This window comes from Eretmochelys imbricata, chromosome 12 (genome assembly GCF_965152235.1).
Source record: "Eretmochelys imbricata isolate rEreImb1 chromosome 12, rEreImb1.hap1, whole genome shotgun sequence".
Taxonomy (NCBI): Eukaryota; Metazoa; Chordata; order Testudines; family Cheloniidae; genus Eretmochelys; species Eretmochelys imbricata.
This window is the reverse complement of record NC_135583.1, coordinates 38,026,874-38,039,773: the sequence shown is the minus strand read 5'-3', so window position 1 is coordinate 38,039,773 and position 12,900 is coordinate 38,026,874. Positions and strand designations below refer to the sequence as shown.

The following is a 12,900-nucleotide window of genomic DNA, read 5'->3' as shown; positions in this document are numbered from 1 at the left end:
GGAGCAATACTGAGATGAATCAGGCTGAGATGTAAAACTGAGACTCATTAAAGAGAACATGGCACTTCCTGCCAAAACAGGGGTGTCTGCTCCAGTGTCCTGGACTAAATTGACATTTTGCATATCTGAATCCTCCTGCTGTTGCAGCTGGATCCAGTATTTTCCCAGACTTTCTGTCCTAAACCATTGTGTGGTGTTGCTGAAGCTGTTCTAATGGATGTCATGTTCTGCCCCAGAGATGGTTGCATGTCAGGGAAGTGCCTTCTGTCTATCATGTAATTCCGTAAAATGTTTTGGGCATGTGAAAAAAACAGTATGAAAAATCTTCAGTAGTCTGTGTGTGTACAGTCAACCTGAATGGGGCATTTTATATGTTAAAAACTTGTCTGGGTAAATAGATACAAGTCCCTGTAGGCAAGTTGCTGATGGAATGTTGCTTCCTTCTAGGACTTTGGGAACTATCACCTTGGCATGATGTCTTGGATCATACCCATCTTCGTTGGCTTATCGTGTTTTGGGTCTGTCAATGGATCCCTCTTCACTTCTTCTCGGTATGTTTTTTGCTCAGTACTGCAGATCCCATTTACAGGCACTGTGCCTAACCTGTCTTTGTTTGGAGCTGTCCTCACAGGAGCAAGGTCTCTGAGGTTCTGCGCTGGACAGATGCAGAGAGGGAAGGGTCCGTACACTATGTAAGGAGGGAGAATGATCATTTTTTCTGTAAGGCCTTAAATCAGTGATACTCAAACCTCAGTGCCTGAGGAGCCAAATTAGCGAACCACATTACCCCAAAGAGCCACAGCCGTGTGAATTCCGTGTTTCATTTAAAATGTATAATGTATCTATCTATATCTACGCTCCTGTGAGGACAGCTCCAAATGAAGACCGGTTAGGCACGCTGCCTGTAAAAATAAATAAATGTAATCCTCAGAGCAAAATGACGGGCCAAGTATTATTTTATCCGCTGCGGTTGATTGATAACACAGTAAAAGTATCCTGATTGGTTAACAACTTAGATCACACTGTGGTTTAAGATCATGTGCTGCAGAGGGTTGCAGGGGCCACAGTAAAGAGCCACTCGTGGCTCGTGAGCGGAGTATCGTTGCCTTAAATAGCATCCAAAGGCCAAATCCCAGGTCCTTGCGGAGGCCTTAGTCTCGCAGTCTTTGGACAAAATCCTGTTGAAGTCATTGGGTGTCTTCGGCTGCAGACTAAATAAATAGCAGGGTGACCAGATGTCCCGATCTTATAGGGACAGTCCCGATATTCGGTGCCTATTACCTCCCACCCCATCCCGATTTTTCACACTTGCTGTCAGGTCCCCCTAATAAATACAGACTTGGACTTTAACAGCAGTGCTCAAGAAAGCATTTTTAATGTAAACCCAGATGCTTATAAAGCCTCAAAGACAAAGACTGAGGATTCCCCAAAAAGAGGAGAGAGGATGGGAATGGACTGACACCCAGGAGAGCCAGGTTCAGGTCTCGGCTGTGCCACAGAGTCCCTGTGTGACCTGCAGTAAGGCCCTTAATCACTCTGATTTGGTTCCCCGTCTGTAAAATGGAGATGAGATAATACTTTCTTCCTCCCACACTCTGCCTTCTCGATGTAGAGGGCAAGCTGCACGTTGAGGCCCTGCTCTCAACTGGTGCCACTCTAACGCAAATAATTAATAGCTGGGGTGGGGAGCTCAAGTGGCACAAAATTGCCACTTGGAATAGCAGTGCACCACTAGTGTGGAAATACTTACCTACTAGAGGTTGGTTCAGAGTGTCATTTCAGCCTGGCTCACTCCAAAACGCCTATGCTTCTGTCACGCTGTTGTACCGTGTTTTGTACTGAATGCAAACCTGGACTGAGTGAGTGACTGCCAACACTTGTGCCAGGTGGACTAACTGCTCTGTTGCCCTCAGGCTGTTCTTCGTGGGATCCCGGGAGGGTCACCTGCCCTCTGTCCTGTCCATGATTCACCCCAAGCTTCTCACTCCAGTGCCATCTCTTATCTTCACAGTAAGTGTCCTGTGGGCTTTCAGATTAAGGTGACGCGTGGCAGAGAGAACGCAACCAGTCAAGAAGGTGGAGCAAGCCAAGATCCATCAGTGCCTGCCCCTCCTGGGGTGGCAGGAAAATGACTGTGGGATACTCCACTGAACCCAAATAAGCAATTACTGTTTGTTGTCCCAGTGGAAGGTGAACCTCCTCCTTCTCCTTGTGCCAGTATGCCATAGGGAGTAGTCCTCCCAGGCCCCACCTGCCTTCTAGGTTTAATGAAGCGCATGGGGTGAGGATCTCCTAGTGGGACCGCAGAACTACACAGGAAGCTGAAATGCCAGGCAACACTGATGAGGCTATATGCTGTTTCTTAGCATGTAAATTAATGTCAGCTGTTACCACTGTACGTTAAGTCACAGTTCTAGGAACTTGCGGGAGGGGAGAAGTTTTGCAGCAGAGAATCCAGACTGCCACCAGCCCCAGTAAATTGAAAAGCCATGGGTGGCCCCTGGGGAAAATGTGTGTCACTTTGGTGCCACAATTTTCCTCTGGCTGATCTGCGTTCTCCGGATGTTCCCTGACGCTCTCAGAGCACCCACAGCTGTAGAACAGTGGCTGTAGTTACAGTCTTTGTGGGCGTCTCTGCACTTCAAAATAAAAACCTTTGGGAGGAAGCGTGGCTGGGTGAAAGAGGAAGTGAAGAGCAGATAGAATATCACATGGTCACAGATTCAGTTAGTTTAGTGGAGATCCCTGCTGAATCATCCAGTCCATGTTTCAGCTCAATCCCACCTCACTCATCCTTGTCAGACTGACTGCACTTCAAATTCTCTGTCTACAATGGGAATAGCTGAGGGGGGAGGAGCAGGGGATGTCATGACTGGGGGCCCCCACAGAGCACATGCCAAGACAGAAAGAGCAGCAGGTGCTGCAGGACTGGATTTGGGGGCACTGGTACAGCTGTGGCAGGGATCAAGGACTGCAAGAGCACTGTGCCCTGCTGGTCGTGATTGAAATGCATTGGGTGAGCCGCACAGAGGGCACTCAGGCTGGGAATACAGGGGGTAGCACGTGTCAGAATGGAGGTGCATTCAGCAGAGCTGTGTGGGGAAATGTTCCATAGGTCCTCCTTGTTCCTAATGTGGCTGATTCCGTCTGACTCGTTCAGACCCTTGGTTTGCTAAGCACTAAGAAAGTTCCCCTCCTTTTCATCCTCAAAAAACCCACCCTTCCTTTTTCCTGTGTTTTGTTTATGTGGCCCTCAACCTCATAGTAGACCCCTGGATTGCAAGTTTCACTTTGAAATAATTCCATGCAGTGATCAGACTTGGTTAAATTAGTAAAAATTAAGCCACCTCTTCTGCGTATGCCTGGAAATCCTTCACTGCTCTTGGATGGTAGGCAATTGCTCTCAGACACTTGTCTTTGGTAGCGTGTGGTGTTCTCCCCTGCCTGTCCCTTTGCTCATGACTTCTGTTTCTGGCCGCAGTGCTTCATGACCGTGCTCTACGCCTTCTCCAATGACATCTTCTCCGTCATCAACTTCTTCAGCTTCTTCAACTGGCTCTGTGTGGCTCTGGCCATCGTTGGCATGATATGGCTCCGCTACAAGAAGCCAGAGCTGGAAAGGCCCATCAAGGTGAGGATGGTGTTGGCGGCGTAGTGGGGAGCCCTGCAGACACAGAGCTTCCCCCTCCGTGCTCAGGGTTCTGTGATGCTAGTGGGAAGGTGGTGGGAGTGGAGGCTTTATGGTGGCACTTCCGGGAGAGGGGCAGTTCTTTTGTGTTCTAGGATGTGACTTCCATGTATAGAAATTTCCCCCTCAGCAGTAAGGGTGAGAAAATCTGTGTAGGGAGGAGTGGAAGATCCAGCTGCTTTACTGTGCAGAGGTGCAACTTTAGAGCAAGCCAAGTTCGATGTGAATGAATAGAGGCCTGTGTGAAATGAGTGTCTGGTGTCGACTGGTTCCTGGTAGGTGGGAATCCACATTGCACAAAACTCCATCTCATTGGCTCCCTCATCGGTATAGAGGCGCAGGGCTGAGACACCCAGGTCGTGGAAATTCCCTCCGTGTCAGGGGTGAGGTACCTTGGCAGGGCAGCACACAGGAAAGCTCTCCGTGCTAAACCTGCTCTGGGGATTATTAGTAAAGGACGTCAGCCCGTGTGGCTCTCAATCAAACGCTTTGTACCAGCGTGAAATTGACTTAAAAATATTTGTTTAAAAAACAAGCTACAGGGAAGAGAACTTTTATTTGATTTGTCCTCGGCCACCCTGGCAGCACAATGGGCCCATCTGGTTTGAGGCCAAGATCATGTCAAGCACTGGAGTCAGTCAGCCCTTCTCAAAGGCATTCTCTGCCGTCATCTTCTGAGTGCACTCAAATCCCCACCAAGCCGCCAACAGCCAAAAAGCAACAAACGTTCCAGACCTTCCCAGATCAATGCTCCCAAGATGGCTCTTAGCAAGTGGCTTCCCTGCTGAAAGCTGGGGTCTGCTCCCTTATTTTAAGAGTCCTGTGGTGTTCTAAAGCAACGACCTAAATCACTACAGCTCACATTAGTCATACTGCTGCATTCGGGACTGTTAGTTGAGATACTCTATAGTTTTATATATAATGGATGGACTGAGTGTGGGACTGAGAGCCAAGAACTCCTGGGTTCCAGTTCCAGGTGTATCAGGGATTTGCTGTGTGGCTTTAGGCAAGTCACTTCACCTCTTTGTGATGGAGCAGAGAAATGTCACACCAGCAGTAAAGGGTTAATGAGAGCCTGTGGGACCTGCTAGCCCCATGCATCTGTACCTGCAGCCAGCTCTAGGACTGGAGAGGGAAGGAAAGGAGAGAAGCTGGTTCAGTTCAGGGTGACTGGCGAAGAGGCAGAAGGTCGCTCTGCCCCCCTCTGTGAGGGGAGCATCACTACAAGTCTGATGGCCGGGACAGCCGCCAGGGAGCAGCACTGTGTCCCTGACCGAGAGAGACCGTTGAGAAGACTGGCAAGCACCCAGCACTGAGTAAACTGTACTATTTGACTGGAAGGACATTGTGAGGGTAGGCCCCTTCTACACTTATATCCACCCACACCCAGAGGGACCTGAGGCCGTGGTAGGATGCCACTGATGGCCTGCGGGCTACTCCAGATGAGTCACTACAGACTGGACAATAAGGGCCACACCTCAAACTGAAGGGACATCAGTAGGAAGTAGCTCAGATCAGTGGACTTAGACTCTCTGCCAGAGGAACCTGCCAGTGTTGCTTCACAGAGGACCGTGGGCTGGGACCAGATAGAGAGGGTGGGCCCAGGTCCCTCTACTATACCCCTTAAGAGCTCAGACGCAGATGTGAGTGGAGTCCAGAAAGTTCCTCATCTAAGATTAGAAACCAGGCACCTCTGCCAGGGAAGAAAGGGGCCAGAAGTCAGGCCAGTCTTCCAAGTGCCCTATTTATGTCCTCTGTAAACCAGGGGTGATAATACTTCTAGCTATCCAGGGTGTTGCCACAACTGATGGATGAAGAGCATCCTATCCTCCCATGGGAAACTAAAAATCCACAACCTCTCATTCACAGTTGTGAGCAGTCAGGGGTATGATCTGCACAGGGTCCGTCTCAGAATCCAAACACTTCCCCTCCCAGGTCAAAACCAGGCACACACATTGTAGGGACATAAACTTCAATTGTGAGTAACTGGCCTCTGTTTCCGATTCTCCTGGACTAACTTCCCACCCCTTTCTTGTTTCCTGTGTCCAGGTTAACCTCTTGCTGCCCATTTTCTTCACCCTGGCCTGCTTATTCCTGATCGTGGTCTCCTTCTGGATGACACCAGTGGAATGTGCTATCGGCTTTGCTATCATCCTCAGTGGGATCCCCGTTTACTTCTTTGGGGTTTGGTGGAAAAACAAACCCAAGTGGATCCTCCAAAGCATCTGTAAGTTATAGCCACAGCCGTCAGCCTTTGCAGGGTGCACCTTTGGCTTTGGCTCCATAGATGGTGATTCACTTCTTACTAAGCATGCTAAGGCAGGTAGCATTGGCTGTAATTCATATTGCAAAGGCCTATAATGGGTTTCTGTTAAACAATCCAGCTGGTAATGGGTTGGTCAGCTTGTGCGCCAGGCACCCAGAATGATAGTCCACCTGTTGTCATGGCAAATCGCAGACCAAACACAGGAAGCTCGCTCCGTCCCCCACCCCCCGCAAACAGGGAAATGATGGGTTAGGACATAAATCTCCAGCGAGCTGTGGAGGCTGCCTTTCTTTGCCACCCGAAGAGCTGCAGTGTCGTAGCTTTATTAGCAGAGGAAAATATCCTGCTGGGTGAGCTGGGAAGGGGGATGGAGATACAGTGTAAAAATCTGAGTGCAGAGAGGCTAATTCTAATGGAGGTGAGATCAGAATTAGCCCCCAACATGTTGTCTGTTTCACATAGCCAAGGGAGACCAGTCCTGGTCCAGTCAATGCCCTCCCTACCATCAGCGTAAGACAGCACAGCCAGGGAATGGACAATATCCTGGTAGATTCTCTTGGGAGCTTTATTTGTAAGGTGTTCATGTAAGATAGGTGTGTCTCAGCTGTCAAAGTCTACACCACAGCGAGTGTTCAGGGAGGGAGAGCTCTCTGCCTGGCACCACCTAATCTCTCTGTCTGAACAACTGATTCAAGAAAGTCAAGCTGTGTTGTCTAAGTAACTAAACTCCACCATCTGTCTGAGACTCTAATACAGCTGGCTGACCTAGAAAAGCACACAAGCAGAAATGCCAGACTTTATCTATGTGCTTTCTATTAACAAGAAAAGTACTTTTTAACAGTGCTCGGGACTTTATTTATTTATTTATTTATTTTAATTCTAAGTATCAGGCTTCGGTCTGGGTAAAACTATTTCCACAGCGACTGAGTTGCAAATTAGCATATTAATTGACAGGCTTTTAAGCAGAGAATAGAGAAAGAGTCCAAGAACACAAAATAAGAAATCTGACAAGTGTCTAATTAGGCATACATGAGCCTTATGCCCGCATATGTATTAATATGCTGTAGATAATCTGATCAGATCCAGCTCAAGAGAATCCCTATTAATTGTATCTGCCAAGATTGTCTCATGTGCAGGGAACACTCAGTGTAGCAGTGAGGGCACAGAACCATTTGAAACACACTTTAAAAAGGCACTGTCAAGGTAACATATGATTTAAAAAAAAAAAAATCTTAAATTTATACCCCCCTCATAAGTTTGCAGTTGAAATGTTTCCTAATTAAATTTCCTCCCCGCTCCACTGTGCATGTGCCCCCCTCTTTTGTTGTTGCACAGTTGTGTATAAGCACAGCACTGGGCTGCACATTCTGATTTGCTCTCGTGTTGGTTGCTTGTGACAGTGCAACATCGCTGTGTTCTTAAGGAAAATGCATGAACAGGATCAGATACTCAGAACCATGCAAGCAAAAATGCTGTCTCACAACGTGTAGGCACCGTTGCTCTGACTCCGCAGTAACTGCATGTACAGTTCTGAAATCTGGGCCTTACTTATATGCACAGGTGTTAAATGGCATGTGCACATATGTTCAGTAATAACTGATAATTCCCATGAGCATGCAGGCATAAGACTGGATTTAGAAATGTACACGTAGTCAATACACATACTCTGACACCACCATCGGGTTAATTTTTACCCTTATTCTATGCACAAACTCTTGCTGTTTCAGATGGAAGTCGTGGGTAAGGACTGAGGCAGCGTATGGCCTTGGTACAGTAACTCCTCACTTAACGTCGTCCCGGTTAACGTTGTTTTGTTGTTATGTCGCTGATCAATTAGGGAACATGCTCGTTTAAAGTTGCGCAATGCTCCCTTATAATGCTGTTTGGCAGCCGCCTGCTTTGTCCACTGCTTGCAGAAAGAGCAGCCCGTTGGAGCGAGCTGGTGGGGGCTTGGAACCAGAGTGGACTGGCAGCCCCCCTAAGTTCACTGTGCACCTGCCCAGCAGGCTATCAATTGCCGGGCAGTTCAGCTGTCCCTCCCCCCCACTGCCATGTGCTGCTCCTGCCCCCTGCCTTGGAGCTGCTCCTGGGAGCCTCCTGCTTGCTGTTCAGAGAGGGGGGAAAGAGGGGTGCTGATGTCAGGGTGTCCCCCTCCCCTCCCCCACTCCTGTACCCCATCTCCACAGAGCGGGGGGGGGCATGACAGGGCTGAGGACGGAGCTTGCTGGCAGCGGCAGCTGTCTCAACTTGCTGATCTACTTAAAAAGGCAATGTACTTAGAGTGGGGTCAGCCTACTTAAAGGGCCAATGCATATCTCTCTCTCTCTCACACACACAGTGTGTGTCTTTGTCTCTCTCTGCCATGCTGTGTTTCCTCCCTCCATTTGTGCTGCCTTGTAGAGTGTGAGGCTACATTAACAACCATTTGTTAACCCTTGAGGGCTCAGCCAAGTGCTAGTTCATCATTTAGCAGTAAGGCATTCCTTGGGAAATATCCTGCCCTCTTCCACCCTTTGACTCCACCACCTGAACCAAGCTTCACAATCATCACTGCTGTGTACAGTATTAAATTGTTTGTTTAAAACTTTTAACATGTATAAGCTAAAGTAGCATTTTTCAGGAACAGAACTACAACGTTAAGCGAGGACTTACTGTATTTGATTTGCAGTGAAGACCTATGTAGTACTTAGACTCCTTTGAAAGAAGAAAGTGGGACGGCTGCCCTGTCAGGCCATTTGAGGCAGAGGATCATGAAACAAGCAACCAGCTCTCCAGGGTGAAATGAGTAAAACTTGCATTCCGGTGCCTTTAACTCACTCTTGTTTCCTCCCATTCAGATTCCGTGACAGTCCTGTGCCAGAAGCTGATGGAAGTGGTTCCTCAAGAGTCTTAAGGAGGAAAAGCAGAGACGTTTGGCTCGGGGAAACGCACAATATTATTTTAAAACAACGCAAAAGAAAACCTTTCTCATCCCTCATAAATCTAGATACCCTGAGCACCTTGGTAGAGCTGCTGCATCCCTGAGACCCCACTCCCTGATATGCCCTGCTTTCCCCTCCCTGGCCTCATCACCACCAACAAGCCAGGCTGCTGAGCAACACTTCGAAGAAGAGTTCTTGGGGTGCGAATTTAGCCTAGGAAGAGGAGTTTCTACTGGTAACCTCAAGAGGCTCCAGCACGTCTGGTTAGAGGGAAACTGATCAGGCACTCTCTCTCTGTGTCTGTGTGTGTGACTGATGGCTGGACTTCAGTTCTGTTTGTGCTTATTTGTTGTCTTGTTTTAATTTAAGGTTAGCATTTAGTTTCTCCATCACAGAGTCTGCAGCTGAATCTGCTCAAGGAAACGGAAATTCCAATGCCGTCAATGTTACACATGTGCCTGTGCAAGGGACTGGGATTTCACACTGCCACAGGGCTGCAAAACAGTCCTCCCAGTCATTTTCTTTCAAATGCAACAAACCCAACCAGCTTACCAAGCGAGATCTTCGGAAGGCTAAACACTCCTGGCCACAGCTAGACAAAAGAAATGGACTGAGACAGTCACGCTGCTGGTATGAAACAAGGACTTGCACTGATTTTAATTGGATCCCTGGCACTTCTTCGCTGCCCCCCATGAATTGTTTTTATTATTGTTTTTAGTGATACTAAAACTGTAATCCATTGGATATATATAAATATATATATATAGTTTTGGGTTTTCCCCCCACCTCAGGGACTCCAAGTGTTTCTGCTTTTTACTGACTTAAAATAAATATTAGCAAATTCTTAGAGATGTTTGCAAAGCAAAGATTGTTCAAGAGGCGTTGTTTGATAATTGACACCCGCATGCACACACACACACACTCACACAAATATATTCTCCAGGATGGTTTGGAGTTTGCCGGTGAGGTGCCATGGCAGTGATCCGCGAAAGCCCAGGTGAAGCAGAATGAATGTCTGAGAGCATGGGGCATGTACATGTATTTTGATTTAATTCTGATGCTGAAAAGAGCAATCTGGATCACGCTCAGTTGCCTGTTTTCTGCTGTTCCCCTCTCTTGATTATTAGGCCAGCATGCCAGGCTACTTTTGTAGTTACACTAGTCCCAATGTTATCCTTGAGTACCCAGAATGCATATCATCTACTCCTGTAAATTAGTACTGGTGTACAGGTGAGGGTCCAAAGGGCAGGGTTTCATGGGAAGTTTAAGCTGCCTTCTGAAAAACTAGCAGAAGGCCAGGTGGTGAGATGGCTGCATTCTACATTACCCTGAAGACTGGTTCGAGTCAAGCACATACAGAGTTGACTGCCATGCCAACAAGTGGCACACTCCATCAGCATTCAGTGTAATTGATGCTTGCTCTTAAACAAGTCATACAGAGAATGTTTGGAATGGATTCTCCTAGCTCACTCTCACAGATTGCATGTGAGTGTATTGGCTGCTGTGATGTCTTTATTAATGCAGTATTCACCGTTTCTTCTAGAAGTGTATTAAGAGGAGATGGGACTAGGTAAGACTGGGGTGGAGAGAAACATGAGTGTCCCCAAATGGGGGAGCCTCCAGGGTCACTTTGCTACCTGTCTACCATCAGTTTGACTGATGTTCTGTTTCTCTCACCATTCCTAGAAGCGATGCACTGGAAAAGTGCTCCTTCACGTAAAACTGCAGCACCAGATTCTGGTTGGCTGGCATTAGACCTTCTTTCCAGGGTGTTCTGCCTCCCAGAGGGTGGCACTGCTTTGGATGCTGACCAGGATCTGCAGTTCTACGGGCCATGTGACTGTCTCTCTGTTTTCTGGGTGACTATAGGGAGCCAACTTTCCCATTCCAACTTGAATATAGATTCTTATGCTTGCATGCAGAGTGCTGTAACCTGTTATGTTCCCATGTAGTCAGGGTCATTTTGTTAAGGACTGTGTTGCTTCCTTACCTAAAAAAATCTGTCTCTTTAGCAGGACACGGGCCCCAAATTCTGTAACAAATTGCCCTGAACTCATCTGGGTGAAAGGTGGTGGTCTCTTTTAAAAGCAAAAGCATATTTTCCTTACGTGAGCTGTTCTGGTCACTTCCAGGGTCTCCTTTATGCTTTTGCCTGGCCACCCCGTCCCTTAGAAAAAGATAATTAAACTTGTGCCCTGCAGTACTGGTTTTTTGTAAAGCAAGATGTTTTGAAGTAGTAACCCTGTAGAGTTAGGGGTGTAGAACTCTGCCTCTGTCAGGTGTGTCTCTGCTTTGTTTTGCATTCTTTTGTCAGCATGGAAGATTTCTGGAAAGAAAGGCAATAAGCATATTGAAGCCGTTAGTCGATGCACTGTCCTTTTATGAAGCTGTGTTGCCAGGAGGGCAGGCAGCTTGTAGCAATTCCAGACAGCAGCATCTCCTAAGACCATCTGGAGAAAATGACCGGTGGTTGTAGTTAAATCAACAAGTTATATAAACAGCACTGTTGCTGCCATTAAAAAAAAAAATTCTCCTTGTTCTTAGAAAGTACGAGTGGAGGAGTGGATGGCTCATTTGTCCTGTAAAACATCTCACTGCTAGCTCACCTGTTCCAGTCCAGCCTGGGTCGGTAGTGACACATCCGATAGCTGTTGAGGGGAACTATGTGCAGTGAGTTGGTAAGTCTCAGACCTATTCCTAGTGGACAGGTGAACAACTCATGGGCCAGGGAATTTGAGCTCCTCTTTTCCTCCTCCTCCAGATCAAGATTGAGGTGCTGTGGCAGGACAGCAAGGGGAAACCTCGGGCAATCTGACTCCTTTCACTAGTGCTAGATTCTCTTTTCTTTTAGGGTTTAGTGTTCTTAGGACCAGCCACGTGGGGTACCAGGCTTGAATTTCTTGACTTGGGCTCTAGCCCCCTTGGCTGGCAGGGACTTTAAGTGCCATGTAGCCAACTGCAGAATTATCGGGGGGGCAGGAGAGAGGGTTTTTCATCCCTCTCCCACCCCAAGCTGAAGTAAATTAGTAGCTGTGCTGAAGCCACAAAAAGTTCAGATCCGGCTCCAAACCTCCCCAGAGTTTTGGCGTTGCTTGGTTTGGACCCATCTCTGAACTAGCTTCAGGGGTGAAGAATAGATGAAAATGGGTTTCCTCTTGTTTAACCTTTAAGACCTATGTGTAAAGGAGGATTTTCACACTGGGGAGTTCGTTTTTTATTTTTTTAACAAGTCTTAATTAAAACTTCCACCTGCTTGCTTCTCTTTAATAACTTTCCTTCCCGACATCCGCGAACAGTGAAAAATTTTCTCTTGTGTCAGTCTGCGTGCTCCTGTGGTGAAATCACAATGCTCCATTGTGACATCACCATTGTTTCTATGGCAATAACTATATCATAAAAACAGAACTGCTGTATCATCACAGGATGATGCAGGAGGAGTATCTGGTAGGCCAAGGTTGAAATCTCATTCTGAGTTTTCCCAGTGTGCAAGTTCATCTTTCAGGGACCAGACTGATTGTCTTGGAAGAGAATCCCAGGTAGTCCTCTTCATCCAGGGGATGGTGGCCTAGATATATGTATTTCTGGGGGTTGGAGAGGAAATGAGTAAAGGGGTAAAACTGAATGAATTTTGTTTGGGGAGAAAAAAAGTTGAAAGCAGTTCGGGCAAAGAGAAGAAATTGCTGTTACAAATATAGATGCTCTCAGCAGAATCTACATCCCAATGCTGCGGTGCATAACTATCATTCAGAAGCTTGGAGATACCAGCTTTGAGGCTGGACTTGTTAAGCTAAAGTTTTGGTGTGGGAGGAGAGAGAGTACATCCAGTGAAAGACCTCTGCTGCCTTTCTGATCAAAAGCAGGGTGAAATGTGCCAGCTGATAGGGGGCATGAGGCGCTGAGAGTGGGTCTGGAGAGACTGCATGTAAATCATCTAGACTAGACATGGTTTTGCCCATGATCAGTCATCCTATTGTATGTTCTGGGTGACCCAAAAGAGAAAGGTTAACCCTCTCCTTGCACACGCT

The 12,900-nt window shown here is 47.3% G+C and overlaps 1 protein-coding gene across 1 annotated transcript in view; it reads left to right on the top strand.

Annotated features, from left to right (window-relative positions):
* SLC7A5 (solute carrier family 7 member 5) overlaps positions 1 to 9,722 on the top strand; it is a 61,014-nt gene extending 51,292 nt beyond the window's left edge. The window contains exons 6-10 of the mRNA XM_077831104.1: positions 448 to 551; positions 1,914 to 2,010; positions 3,482 to 3,631; positions 5,738 to 5,915; positions 8,792 to 9,722. Of these exons, the coding sequence (XP_077687230.1) occupies positions 448 to 551; positions 1,914 to 2,010; positions 3,482 to 3,631; positions 5,738 to 5,915; positions 8,792 to 8,847 (585 nt within the window). The 3' untranslated portion in view covers positions 8,848 to 9,722. The remainder of the gene's footprint in view (positions 1 to 447; positions 552 to 1,913; positions 2,011 to 3,481; positions 3,632 to 5,737; positions 5,916 to 8,791) is intronic.
* Positions 9,723 to 12,900: the final 3,178 nt, after the last annotated feature.